Here is a 14822-nt window from a genome sequence, read left to right on the forward strand (position 1 = left end):
ATAGCACAATTTTGTTTGGATTATTTTTATGCATTATTTGATTTGTTGAATGATAGAGTCAATTTATTTTAATTAGAAACATAAAAAATGGTGGTATTCATGCAAAAAGGCGATTGTTTACCCGGCAAACATTTGAAAGAAAATGAAAATCGATTTGTCGGGTTTTGAAAGTGTTTTCAACGTTTAGCTGTTGGTATGATTGAATTCCCTCGTTTAATTCTATTATCAATGAAATTGAAAGCACGTCTGTTCGTTGACAATGACAGTTCCGCTAGATTGATTTGATTAAATTTTGTTTGTGACTCAGTTTTCGGTTCAACAAATGCCCAAATATTTCAATTCTTTTTCTCACCAACGAATAAATTCTATAAAAACATGATTGAACAATATTGAATATTTTGCTGTAGCCACTGCTGCGAAAATTCAATTTTGAAATATGTGTTCTATGTATTATTGTGAATAATTGTGTTCAAATTTGCAATACGTAGCAAATTTCATTGTTTTGACTTGTGTTAGAAGCGAAAAAAAAACGTCCCACAAAAAACAAAATATTTTGGATGGTATATTTTTTGAACGAGACGAATGTCTTGTTTTTTACAGGTGTGAGACTGTGTAGCGTCATACATCAATTTAGCGATGATATGATTAACACCATTATAAAGAGATCACCGCCACCAATGCATATCATCGATTCGGCATTAATACACAACACACTTACATTTGTTTTTGTCGAATAGCGAGGAGATAATAGCCTTTGCAAACGAATGCGAACGTTCTATACACAAGCCATACATGTTGTTGTTACATTTTTTTTTCGTCAGTCAACCACTCAATTGTAATCATTAGTAACTTGTGTAACTTGGTGTCGATTACACGCATATTTTAGTTTTCTTCGATTGTTTATTGTCGTCAATATCTCAAATCAACAAGTTCAATCCACAGGCCACCGTGTGTGTGTGTGTGAGAAATGTTTCGAGCCGATGCCAAATGCCGATGATGGTGCCCGCTTGTTAACGTATTCTTTACAATCTTTCATTTTGTCGAATAAATTGCACAAAAATAAATAATATGTCACAAATGGACAAAGTGTGTATGGTTTGCGGTGATAAAGCGCTCGGTAAATTTGTTGCACAGAATTAAAAAAAAAATGCACACATTTAACTCATTGAATTTTTCTTTGTCGATTTTCAAGGATATAATTTTAATGCGGTTACATGCGAAAGTTGTAAGGCATTTTTTCGACGAAATGCATTGTCGAGCAAGGATTTTTCATGTCCATTTGATGAATCGTGCGCTATAACGGTGGTTACACGTCGTTTTTGTCAACGATGTCGCTTGCAAAAATGCTTTAAAATCGGAATGCGAAAAGAATATATTATGACTGATGAAGATAAATTATTGAAACGAAAAAAAATTGAACAGAATCGAGTGAAAAGAAAATCAAAAGCGTTAAAAAGTGATGACGATAAAATTAAAACCAACGACACCGACAGTCAAAACGATTTTTGGACACAAGAACATATGATGGACACGGGTCAAATGGATTTGTCGCCAGGTAGTTCGAGCAGTGATTGCCTACATGCATTCCAATCCATTCCAAGCGTTCTGTCGAATAGTTCAATGAGCCCAACCATTTCATCCGTTGCATATCCAACACAAATATTGCAACCACAATCACCCATGCAACCAATATCGTATCAAACAGAGATTCCGCCACCAATTAACACCGTCTTGAGTAATAACAGTCCATCGGCGATTACAAATACCATTTCATCAACAACAAATAATAATTATCATATGGATTTTCAACCAACACAAACACGATTGGAGTATCCATCAAAAGATTCAAATACCAGTGATATTGTTAACTTTTTTCTAAATCATCCGACCGAGTCCAGTAATTATATAAATCAATTGATGCCAAATCAAAAATACGCAATGGAAGTTGTCACAAAAATCATTCAATCACAACGCGACGCAATGCGAATGATTGGCTATTTAATTGGGGCACCCGGTGATGCATTGAAAATTATTAGTAAAATTATGGTAAGTTTGGGTTTTTTTTCTTCTCTTTTCATATAAAAATTACCAGAGAGCATGTTTTGATGCTATTGTGAGTTTTTTTCTTCATTTCCATTTGTAAACTGAGACGTTAAATGTGATTCTATTTGTGTTAACTTTTATACACAATAGCATCATTTCACTATCTCTTCGCTAAGTAACATTGATTAACAAAATCTGCCCTCACCAGAATTCACCGTATCATGCGCTTACCGTTTTTACCAAATTCATTACATCACCGACCGATGCACTTGAGATCATTGCAAAATGTGTTAATTCACCGTCCGATGTTTTACAATTTATTCAACAATTGATGAATACTCCGGACAATGCCAGCGAAATTGTAAATAAATTCATGAATGCACCGGCCGAAGCGATGAAAATGCTTAATGAAATGGTTGACATTACGATGGTGGATTCGACGACAAAAATGGACAGCAACGATTTAACACATCTCACGGTATCAAATGAAGCGACCGCGACCACAACAAATTCAGATGCAAGACAAATGGAATTTCAAACAAATGATATTGTAACCGATACATTACAACATACAAAAACCATGTCAAGTCCAATCGTACGAAATTTATTGCAATCAATGTATGGTGAATCATCACACTGTGGCCATTCAAAAACCATTCCAACCAGTAGTAATGCCATTGAAACGGGCGTTATTAGAAGCAATGCACATTCAAATACATTGGAATCGATCATAAACGATGCCATCAAAATTGAATACAATTTGAATGTGCACGGCAAAGAGTCGAATATCAATCGGGAATTAAATGACAACGAAACGGCCAAATTGAACGAATTAATTGTTGCCTATAAAGCCTTGTTCATTCCACTTGACGAGGATATAACGCCGTTGGTGAGAGAACGCAATAAATCCACCGCAAAGGTATGACTTTTTTTTATATAAATGTCGCGTAAAATCCAAATGTTTTCATTGTTTTCATTTAATCGAACATTTTGCATTTGTAATCACATTGAATCGATCGCTGATAACACAGTAGTCGATTGGCGCTGATAAAAAAAAAATCCACAACAACATTTCTTTTAATTTGTTGTTGTTGACAAAATAAAAATGAACACCTGGCAGACAACAGTTTCAATTGAACATTCATTTAATATGAATGAGTTCGCAAAATAATAGATAGATGCCAATTAACAACAATAGAACATTTACACTGATAAAAAAAAAAACAAATCTTTTCTATTAATATTATTACTTTTTACATACTGAACAATTTCTGACAGACGGAAAAAAATCCCGAGGATCCAAAGCTTGTGACGCTAATAAATTTAACGGCAACCGCAATCAAGCGACTTATAAAAGTGGTTAAGAAAATTAGCGCGTTTAAGAGCATGTGCCAAGAGGATCAGGTGGCTTTGTTGAAAGGTGGTTGTACCGGTAAGTATTTTTTCTTTGCGCAGAATATGTATATGTTCGTCAATTGTTACTAAAAAAAAATGCATCGCTCGTTATGCATGCGTTATAACGTTTGGTCGTATCACTGTGTTTCGAATTATAGCATCACTTTAGCATTAAGTTTTCGGAAAATTTCGAATGATTCGCATACAAAACGAGTTTGAATTATCATTTCCACTTTTTTGCATGGAATTTGCGATTGAACTTTCGATTTTTCAATGAAGAAAATGAAATGTCATTGAACGAATAGATCGCGAGCTCAACAACTAGCAACTAATTCGAATTAATCAATTCTTTGCTGCAAATTCTATCATGAGCATCGCAGATTAACACCGATTTGTTAAGTATGGTTTGTATTCGATAATAACGTCTAGAGTTTGAACTAGACCAAAGACAAATACAATCGTTAAAAGTGTTATTTTGATTTCGAAAGAGTTTAATTGTAATTTTGTTCATTTTCAGATATGATGATTCTGCGCTCAATGATGCAATACGACGTTGATCATTGTATTTGGAATATTCCACACAGCAAGGAAATTATGTCATCGATAAAAAGTGATGTACTCAAATTGGCCAGCAACAATGTATACGAAGAGTATGAGAATTTTATACGAACATTCGAACCACGGTTACGAAAAGATGAAAATATTATTTTGATCATGAGTGCAATTGTTCTATTCACACCGACACGAGCAAAAACTGTTCACGCTGATGTTATTATTTTGGAACAGGTACACATCACTTTCAAATTTTTTTTACAAAGAAATTCTTTACATTTAGTTTGCTTAATAAATTGTTTTGCTGATATTCAATAGAATTCCTACTATTACCTATTAAGACGATATTTGGAGAGTATATACACTGGTTGTGAAGCTAAATCGCTATTTTTAAAATTAATTCAAAAAATCAAAGAGCTGGAATGTCTTAAGGATGCTATGATTGCCGTTTATTTGGACGTCAATCCAAATCGGGTCGAACCACTTTTACGTGAAATTTTCGACATCAAAAACTGAAGAAAACAGAAACATAGACCAATACGTGCCTGAGGAATATTGCAAACCAAAGTTTTTCACATTAGTTTTTTTTAAAGAATTGAACGAATTTAAAGCTTAGAATTATCGATCAAAATCATTTAATTAGTTAAATATTACCAAAATTATATTATCATCAATGAGTGATGGAAAAAATGGAGAGTTATTCCTTGTAAAATATTTAAAAGACCATTAAAATGCATAATTGTCATTTATAAAAAAGCAGTAGTTTGTAGTGAGCTCAGTTCGCTTCAAAAATGTGTATCCTTCTGCCAAAGGTCTGTTCTTTAGAATAAAATGATAAAGACTTATTTTTCTAATGCAAAATATTGATAAGTGCAATTATCCCAAATAAATTTCTCATTTATTTGTGCTTTACTCAAATTGTAAAGTTCCAAACTTAGTTAGTAATAGTTCAAAGCCAAAAACAGATGATATCGAATAATTAAAATAATTTGAATGATGGAGCAAAAAAAGTGCTTAAATGATAAATCGTAATTGACGTGCATAAAATAAAAGAACAAAATATTTGAAAACAATTCAGTTTATTTTGTTGCATTAATCAAGGTGAATGAATATTTATTTCAAAAATGGCTGAGTAAATAAATCAACCAGGAGTTATAGTAGAGTTTTAAAACGATTTAAATGATTTGCAAACAAATATTCACATATTTGCTTGGAGTGAAAATTGAAGATAAAGAGCAATCACGTTATTGAAACAATTAACGTCTAATATTTGAATACGAATGAATACACAAAATGTCTCATTAAATCAAGATATCGTTTTTATTATATTTGTTTCTAACTGAATGAGTGTAAGTCAATTCGGTTTGATTTTAAATATTACTAAAAATACAGTTTCTTTTTTCATTCTTTCGTTGATTATATATTATTTGGTAACACGGTGGACGATCACGACAAAAAGAAAATTTGCATTTTGTTTATTAAATTATTGCGTACACAGAAAAATATTTCTACTAGATGTATCAACTGATATAATTTGTTTTTTTGGACCGAAATTGCTAACTTCTACAATATCATCTTTGTTTTATTTTGGCTGCTGTCGTCATACCAACACGACGTTTCTACTATCATTTTGTTCGCCCTGCTCTGCTATTTTGTGCATTCACTGCTGCATTGTTGTAAATGGGCGTGAGAAAGAACTATATATATCTAGTGTAAATTCCAAGATCGGCTGCCAGCACTGCCCGATCTCTTTTTACCCCGGTCCAATGATTCCTTTCTGCCTAGGGTTTATCACAAAGAAAAGAACGGAAATTAATTAATATGTAATGGAACGTAATGGATGTAATGGAAAAATAATCGAAAGAATGGATAGCATTCTTCAATAATGGAATAGTAATTTTTAAAGTAAGTATACCCTCCTTTCTGCCCATAACTGGACTGCCGCCCGAGCTAATATTTCGAATGAGTGAACGCAAACTGCGCGCCTGTGAATCGGCCATATTTCCAACGTTCAATGTTTCTTGAGCAATTATATAAAAATCGTCAATCAAATGTGGCGGCGGTGGAATGTAAAATGGAATGACATCGTTCAATGTATTTGGATTTGGATTGATTTGTATGTGTGGTTTGGTGTCAGTCATTCGTTTTTGTTCGTGGAACGTTGAACGTCGTGATTGATGTGTTGTCGATGAATTGCTTTTTGGCGACGATGATGCAGACGGCTGTGATAATTGATTGCCCATCGATTGAATGCGATTTCGTAGCAAATTATTTTCCTCTTGAAGTTTTTTCATTTGTGTGGCTTCGGTATCGAGACGGGTCAATGTTGGTTGTGGCATACATTGAAATATTGTTGCCAAAAAATTATGCAAAGATACCAACAATGTATCCTGCCATTGCTTTGTAAAACACACCGCAAACACTGCATGCTCATCGGGATTTTTACAAAATGGAAAGACTGAAAATTTCAATGAAACACATGTTAATGTCACTCGATTTAAAAATTAAACGTTTTTTTTTTGAATGCTTACAAAACCATTCTCGCCATTCGGATTGTAAGTGTAGTTCTGGTGCTAGTTTGGTGAAAAAATCGGTGATTTTATCCTGTTTTCCAGCCACACACGCCGTTACCAAATACAATTTCAATAGACCCGATTCCAGTTTTTTCACAGCTGCATTACAGAAAAGTAACAACATTTTATTTTTGTTTTGTTCGTTTGAAAATTAGAAAATTTATTCAATTTACCTGATGCAAATGAATGCTCCAATTTGCTAAACAAATGACCATCTAAATGATTCCATATTTCACGTAACAAATGTAAATCTTGTGTATTAATTGCGTTCAATATTTGATCGATGATTTTATCAACGCGAAATCCTTTGTCCTTATCAGTTTTCAATTCGGTATCAAATGTTTTTAATGTATTTGAGAAACCACGGAACAGCATATATTCACGTATCAATGAATCAACATATTGAATGTGAGCCATGTCTTTGTACAAATAAACTAAAATACAAACTCAAATTGAAAACAAAACGAAATGATATCAAAATTCAGTTAAATGAATACAATTGTCGAATAAATTAAATCGACAAATTGATGGAATTAAACGAAAAACATGTGATCTATTGAACTAAGAATGAGATGTTTTTATGTTTCTCTCCATTTGTTTGATTTCACTAGAAAGTTTGTTTTGACATTGTCAGTATTCGTTGTGTATGTTGCGGTGTTACCCGATGCGTAAAGCTCAGTGGTTGACATGATGCATAGCCAACAACTAAAAATGAAAAAAAAAAAATTCGTGACTTTGACAGATATATCGCACTGTGCACAAATCATACGAATTTGTTGTGGTTCTCTTTTTTTTAACATTCCTAGTCACAGAACAATTAAAGATAAATCGAATTATTTTTGAAATTAACCGAAAGTATTAGAGAAATATGTCGAATCGAGTGCGTACACGTGAATCAAAATCTGGTGAAACTGTTGCATACAGTGAATCAGCAATCAGACACAATGCATCGGCCGTAGAATATTGTCGAACATCAATGGCTGCATTAAGTGGTAGTACAGCTGGTATGAATCAGAAATAATTATTCATTGAATCATTTGCATTTGATGTCATTTACGTTTTATTTTCGTTGTCATCCAAACAGGAATTATGGGCCTTACCGGAATCATTGGCTTCTTATTTTATCTGGTGTCAGTATTGGGTTTGTGGTGTTTACTGTTGCTGAAAACGGGCTCCAATTGGAAGAAATTTTTCATAAATCGACAGTCGCTGTTAACCAATGGATTTCTAGGCGGTCTCTGCACATACGTATTATTCTGGACATTTTTGTATGGAATGGTTCATGTTTACTGAATAGCAACGAAGATCCAAAGAAAAATTAGCATGTTAAGTGGAAATTACCAATACACCAATGCATTACTAAAAAAGAAATATCTTCATTTGTTTAAAATTTCAAGAAAACAATCGTTATCAATACCCACGAATTTTGTCCAATAAACAACAATATTTATAGTAAACATTTAGTTTTTTTAGTTTTATTCAAATCAAAATATTTGATATGTGCAGAAAAATGCAATACATACATGTGCACTGCGTTATGAACATATTTTCAGATGATTTAAAAAGATTTTTTACATTTTATAGTACAATGTGCAGTGAAAACTTGATTGAAGCAAATTCATGAAATCAAATATGGATTCTTTGAAAATGATAACAAATTCTGTGCCATTGAAATCGAAATGATATTAGGTTTCATCGCCAATTATTCTGTTGAAAAGCTAAACGTTAAACAAAGCGTTGAATCAAATTTTAACGTAAAAAATCTTTAAACGTGGTTAACTGTAGCGCATATTCGCATCATTCAACAATTGGCTCTCACAAACAATTAAAACTATTTTAGTCAAAAATAAATACTTAAAATAGATATCAATGTTTCAGTTCGGTTTTGGGTATTGCGATTCTTTGTTGTACCAAAATTTACAGGACATTTTTGAGCAATCGAATTTATTCACGACTTTTCCTAAGCTGAGAGAATTTAAAAATTCTACTTGGTGAAAAATGACTTTATATAAGTTAGCACAACCCTCGAGCTTAATCTCAAACATTTACTTTTTCCCATTTACATCATTACTTTTAATATCGAACTTAAAGGACTCGTTTAAAACGTCTCACTTTAATTCGAAGCAAATTGTAATTTTTCAAATCATCCAAAAATGATTCAATAATGTGGATAAAATTTTGGCGACCAAACAGAATGAAGCTAAAGACAATATCAAACAAATAGACACTAACTGTTCAGATTTCATTTGGAAATGGTAGCCAAATTGAACTCAAAATGAGATATATGTTAGAATCTATAAAATAAATAAATAATTTGATAAATCGGCTAAAAATGCAAAAGAAATCGAATCAATGTTTCTTGTTTTCTAATTTCGTATCAAAAGACATAAAGACAGAATGAATCAACCCAGCTCATTGTAACAATTGTTAATAAATTTTTGAAAATTTAGTTTATATTACAAAGTTTGTAAAAAAAAGGCTTAAGTATATACCGCTTGAGTTATAAAAATCATTTTTTATTATTGAAATTGTGCGAATCATTAAATTAAAATGTTGAAATGGTACTTATTTGTGGCCAAATCAATATTATGTAGAAGTCAAGGTAAAAACAGGTATGACACGAAAAAAAGCGCTGCTATTTGATATATGTTTCAGATTAAAATTGAAATCATTTTTTTTTATCAAAATTCCAAAATGTACAAGCCATTTCATTTGAAATCAATATGAAGGCACTTCATTCCATATTGAGGGTAACACAGACACACTCACGATGTAATTAAAGGATGTAGAGATTAAAAACGGATGACATGCAGTGAAAATGACATACGTTTATGGATGCTAGATAAAATTCCACTAAAGCCTTGGTATTAAATTTTACAAGAAAATTCGCGTTGAACTGGTGCTGGCTGTAAATGGGCCATACGTATGATGGGAACGAAAGCACGTGCTAAAAGTCTGTAAGTAAAACTGATGCGGATCATAATTGTTATTACTAAAGAATAAAAACAATGGTAAGTTTTAGATCGTTTTAACGTCACTTGGTTTATATGAAGGGTAACGAAATGAATACATGTCCAACGAAATTCGATACGATTCTCGCACGAATTGAGATCAGCTGAAAAAATTATTTTCCCTTCTTTTCCTCCTAATTTCATTAGAAATTCGATGGCTGTCATCCACAAAAACATTTTCCATGGCTATTTGAGCCAATAGACAGGCCAATAAGTCAAATGTTAAACATCTAATATGCGCGTTAGACAAATCGAATTTTCGACCGTCAAATGACCAAACGAATCATTTTCAATATGCGCGCCACCAACTTAAAATGAAGCGGAAAACGAAAAACGAGAGAGAGAGAGAGATGAAGAAGAAAGAAAACAATCAATATGACTGAACCGTTACCACTTCCACTTCTATTTCCACCTACGTTTTGATGTAGTAACCATTTCATTCGTCATTTCGTCAAAAAGAAAACGCACACAATTTTACACATTGCAATGGCTTCTAAAACCAATATTTATCGATATGTTAGGTGGCTTCATTTCATTAGTATTATTGCTGCCTTATTTATAATTTGTGCATGTAGAATAGTACATTACAAAAGACCCAATCCCATACAGTTACATATCCACATAATTTCACTTTACCACTTCTTTTCTAGCACTCACTCTCGCTCTTACTTTCTCTCTCTCTCTCTGTCCGTCTGTTTCCCATTTCAAACACCAATCTGTACGGAAAACCAAAAACGGAAAGAGATTCGATATCTAGCGTTTCGCTGTGTGTATGAACACATTTTTTCTTCTCTTTTTTCTGTCTCTCATTTTCATTACCAAAAACGAATTTGCAAAAATATGAATAAAGGAACGAGAGACGGAATTTATTTTGACACTTTCAATGACGATGAACGAGAAAAAAAGCATGCTCGTAAAAATAGTACATTAAGTAATTGGTGTGTCTTCGAAAATGAATCAATAGTGAATGTTGTCGAAATTGTAATGTGCAAATGCTGCTACTAAAAAAGGAAATGATGAACGTCATCGTAGCGATATATTTATGTTGCTTTTGTTGTTGGTTCTCATTCGATATTGAAATCTAAACCAATTGAACCATTTGTTTGTGTCTTATTGTTTCAGCTTATGGTTTGTTTTTCCACAAATTGTTCTCTCTTTTTTTGTTCTCACCTTTTTTCTCTGCCTGACTTTTTGGTCAAATTACTTTTTGTAATTTATTCCACGCTCGTGTCTATTCTTCAGATGTTCTTATTGAGTCATATCAAGTGTAAGTATTGAAATGTTCAAACAACTGACCACTTGAACAGACAAAATAAAATTGTGTTGAAAGGATATATATGTAAACACTACACTTCCGTCCGATGTTTTTTATTTTTCGTTTCTGGCTTATTCGGTTTGGCTTACCTTTGGCTTAAAGGAATTCTTTCTTTTTTTATTCCCGGCCCATACAGAAAATTTCGACGACAATCAAATATATATACATTGTCAACGCCAATTCGTTGAGTGAAAATGCGCATTCAGATTGCATTTCAAATCGAATCGCTCGGTACGCACAAGAAGAAGCAGCAACAAAAACATCATCGACGACAATGAGTAGCGGTAGCGGCTGCTTTACAAGCAACAGCAGCAGTTAAAATAACATAATGCCAATATGAAAATGTCCATAATACATTGTTGAATGATTAACTGGGTGTATGAAGACAACAGACAAGATATTCGGTAATTTAATACTTTTATAGGTGGCTTAACGCAGTCATGCGGTAGGCGAATCATATTATACAGTTGACGATAGAAGAGAGAGAGAAAAAAAAATATTCCAACAGAGACGAGATGATGAAAAGCATGCATGGTGTGGTACATGGTTTTAAATACACAAATTTATATGAAACAACAAGAAAAAAAATATATAGTACGACTGTTTGCATTGCTAGAGATAAAATTATAATTTTATTTTGACTATTAAGATGATGCTTAAGTTGCAAAAGTGAAATGGTACATTGATTTTTCTTTCTTCGGTTCAATCAATTGCCGAAAACGTACCAAAACTGTCTGCCTATGAAAAAATCATTTTAAATTTGTTAGTAGTCGAGAAATCCAAAAATGAACTACGGAAATCGACTAAATTTGGAAATAAAATATTCTCAAAAAAGAAAACTAAATCCTGTTCCCTTTTTTGGAAATTCAATATATTAATCAAATCAAAAAGAAAAACCAAAACTTTCTCAAAATAGAAACGTCGGTTCACGTGGTCATATTTATAATCACAATATTAATTTCACGTACTGTGAAAAAAAGAAAACCGAAGCTGATTTGATGAGTAAGAATTCAAACAATAAAAATAAAATTAAAATTGAAAAGTCTAAAATTACATGTTCGCCATTTGATGAAGCGACATTGAATTGTGAAACGAAATACAAAACGTCCATAATGTTTCATTCACTTTTCAAGTCACATCGAAATTTGAGAATAACTTTCTATTCACCTGTTTTGATTGTGGTTGGTGTGGAGTGTTTACTCAAAAGTAGCCAGTGAACTGTAAAAAGGATAATAATAGAAAAGGAAGCTATTTCTGACATTTTATGGATTGATGCACACACAAAATGATTGAAAACAATTAATTGTTTCACATGTTTTAGGGCCGAGACATGCAATTGGTTTCGATTTATCTGCTCGATTTGTACTTCGGAAGCACAGTCGTGTGATCAGCATTTATGTTCTGATTTAAAATCAGTAAAGTCGCTGACCATGAGACTAGGGAAATAAATTCTTTTCGTGTAATTTTTTTTTCATCCCGTTTGCATCAATAGGGTTGATGTAACCACATAGATCATCATATCAAGGAGAGACAATGAATATCACATACTTAAATTACATGGCCACACACACACGTATACAGAGGGAAAAACATACGTTTATATGGTTGATTACAAATTAGATTGGCATCTCGACAATTGCACCCTAACCAAGACCCCATCTATTTGCACAAATAAATTCGACGGTAACCGTTTACACAACCGGCGTTCGCTCAATAAAATGATCTCATTGTGATTTAGTTAAGCGTGTACATTAGATACACTTGTATCTTTTTATGAACGGTAGACACACATTTGAGATAGATTAGTAAATTGCGCCGTTTTCAATTGAAGTTTGTAAGATCGAGATGTGATTTAACTCCGTCGCACACAACGATATGGTAATGGGATCATTTTACTTTTTTTTTTGTTAAATTTTACCACCTGTATTTACTTTTTGGGTTAATTTTCACAAAACACAAATCACAAATTGAAATGTAAATATAGATGTTGTCATTTGTCTTATTGCTTATTATGTTGATTGAAATGGAATTGACAAAGGAAAACGCATGGTTTTCCGATTTCAAATAGAAACAAACCAGAAAAATGAAGCTGCAGAAACAAATATCGAGGGCATCGAATCAAAAAGAATACTTTTGTACTCAAATTTTCTTTTGTTTCGCATGCAAAGTGTTTCACAAATAAATATAATTGTATTTCTTTTTCAACAAGAATTGTAATTCCCTATATGAATTTCCCCGAAAAAAAATTCCATAAAAAAATTAATAGAGCCTACTTTGATGATGACAAAATGAATAAATAACAGTTACAAAGAGAAACGTGTATAAACTGTTGTCAGCGATGCGATAAGAATTTCTAAAACAGTTCCGGTTGCAATGATGCGCCTTACAATCATTCAATTTTGATATTAATATACGCCAGTTTTTGTGAGATGTAATTCGAACAAGTAGCAATGAACTGGTGGTGTCATGATGATACCATGATCACTATCACTGTGTGAATAGCAAACAAATAACCGCAACCGATTTTTATCGATGTCATTTTCCGATGAGTCAACGACATTTTTTTGGATATTCTTTTGACAGAATGCTGCAAAAATTATTTGTTATTCCATTTTGTGATGTTTTCTCATGGAAGCACCGAGCGGGAGAGAAAGAGAAAAGTTGATGAAAACTGATACGTTATTTGCCTAATTTGACAGAAATCCATTGTCAACTCGATGATAGTATTCACAAATGGGATGAGAATCATTGTCCTAAGCAGTAAAGACCACCAAAATTTAATTTTCATGCCTTTTCGATTTTTTTTCTTCTTCTTCTTTATGTAGTTCTTGTACACTGAACCGAACGTGGATTTTTCAAAATGATTGAGACCCAGTACTTGTGCTTCTGTGTACAGTGTATATACATTTTCCCATCAAATCAATGCATACAATGCCAATTTTTCGTCATCGGTGTTGTCATTATTTTCTCTCATCGTTCATTCAGTGCGCTTGGTGATCGGTGTAGTTGTTGTTGCTGCTTCTTTTTCATCTGGATTATTTTCGACTTTGTTTCAATGATTTTTCAAGTTTTTTTTTGCGTTCACATTCCTGAAAACAGGTCGCTTGTTACAATCATGTGCAATGAAGACGGTAAACTCTTTCCATCGAATAACGTTGAAAACAACCCGAGTGGTCTGAATGGAAGACGAACAAGACATTCCCAAAAGGATATCGATTTTCAAATCGATTGAGGAAATCCGAATTTGCAACAACTATTAAATGCATTTTTCATCTTCGAATTTGGTTTTCCATTCGTTTGTAACTTGAATTGATTTCACTTCTCCTCAACCGAATGGGCTAGACATTGAAAAGTATTTCAAACGCGTCACAATTTCAAATAACACTGAATCAAAGTACTTCCACATACGCATGCAAATGGAAAGAGAAAAAAAACACGACCGTACAATCCAGTAATATCATACTTGAATGGGTATGGCACTTTAAAAAAAAAGATATTCATAATGCAACAACTTCTGAGGTTATGGTTTTAGTTTACCGGCTTTAGAAAAAATTCTGCATTCACTGTATATAATATACTTTACGTCGATTTGTTGTCTCCTTTTTTCATGAGCTGCCTGGTTCTGGTTTTTTTTATTTCAATATCGTATCGATATCCATGATATGTAGCAAGCAAGTTAAAAAAAAATCGTACACACAGAGAGTGCATTGATTCCGATTGATAGAATGCCGATCGATCAATATACTTTGTATCGAGCACATCAATGTGACAACGTTTTTTTTTCTTCTCTCCATTCGTTTGTTTGGCGTCGCTTTAAGATTTTCAATATACTTGTAATCGCTCGGCTTCCTTTTCAGGTGAATATTTTACAGTTTATATTGTTCAGTGAAAATCACTTGTAATAGGTCATTTCTGAGAGAAAAGGTGTTACAT

The 14822-nt window shown here is 32.9% G+C and overlaps 3 protein-coding genes across 4 annotated transcripts; 2 read left to right on the forward strand and 1 right to left on the reverse strand.

Annotated features, from left to right (window-relative positions):
* Positions 1-304: 304 nt before the first annotated feature.
* Positions 305-5090, forward strand: LOC116347079 (nuclear hormone receptor HR96). The gene is made up of 7 exons (XM_031777494.1): positions 305-455; positions 601-1117; positions 1193-2046; positions 2252-2962; positions 3322-3475; positions 3956-4224; positions 4309-5090. Exons 2-7 carry the CDS (start codon positions 1069-1071, stop codon positions 4504-4506), a joined length of 2235 nt encoding a protein of 744 aa, XP_031633354.1. The 5' UTR covers positions 305-455; positions 601-1068; the 3' UTR covers positions 4507-5090.
* A 196-nt stretch (positions 5091-5286) lies between these two features.
* On the reverse strand, positions 5287-7156 carry LOC116346946 (WD repeat-containing protein 91). Of its 2 annotated transcripts, none has more exons than XM_031777269.1 (4): positions 6737-7156; positions 6522-6662; positions 5906-6448; positions 5287-5767 (listed from the first exon to the last, which is right to left on the reverse strand). In XM_031777269.1, the coding sequence occupies exons 1-4, from the start codon at positions 6978-6980 to the stop codon at positions 5688-5690; spliced, it is 1008 nt and encodes a 335-aa protein (XP_031633129.1). In that variant the 5' UTR covers positions 6981-7156; the 3' UTR covers positions 5287-5687. The 2 variants fall into 2 exon arrangements, with proteins under 2 accessions (XP_031633129.1, XP_031633130.1); XM_031777270.1 differs by having other exon boundaries at positions 5287-5771; positions 6737-7152.
* A 134-nt stretch (positions 7157-7290) lies between these two features.
* Positions 7291-8026, forward strand: LOC116347011 (ER membrane protein complex subunit 6). Its single transcript, XM_031777381.1, has 2 exons — positions 7291-7567; positions 7648-8026. Exons 1-2 carry the CDS (start codon positions 7432-7434, stop codon positions 7854-7856), a joined length of 345 nt encoding a protein of 114 aa, XP_031633241.1. The 5' UTR covers positions 7291-7431; the 3' UTR covers positions 7857-8026.
* The last annotated feature ends 6796 nt before the right edge of the window (positions 8027-14822 follow it).

This window comes from Contarinia nasturtii, unplaced genomic scaffold (genome assembly GCF_009176525.2).
Source record: "Contarinia nasturtii isolate CC-2019 unplaced genomic scaffold, AAFC_CNas_1.1 Cnas_scaffold_1699, whole genome shotgun sequence".
Lineage (NCBI taxonomy): Eukaryota > Metazoa > Arthropoda > Insecta > Diptera > Cecidomyiidae > Contarinia > Contarinia nasturtii.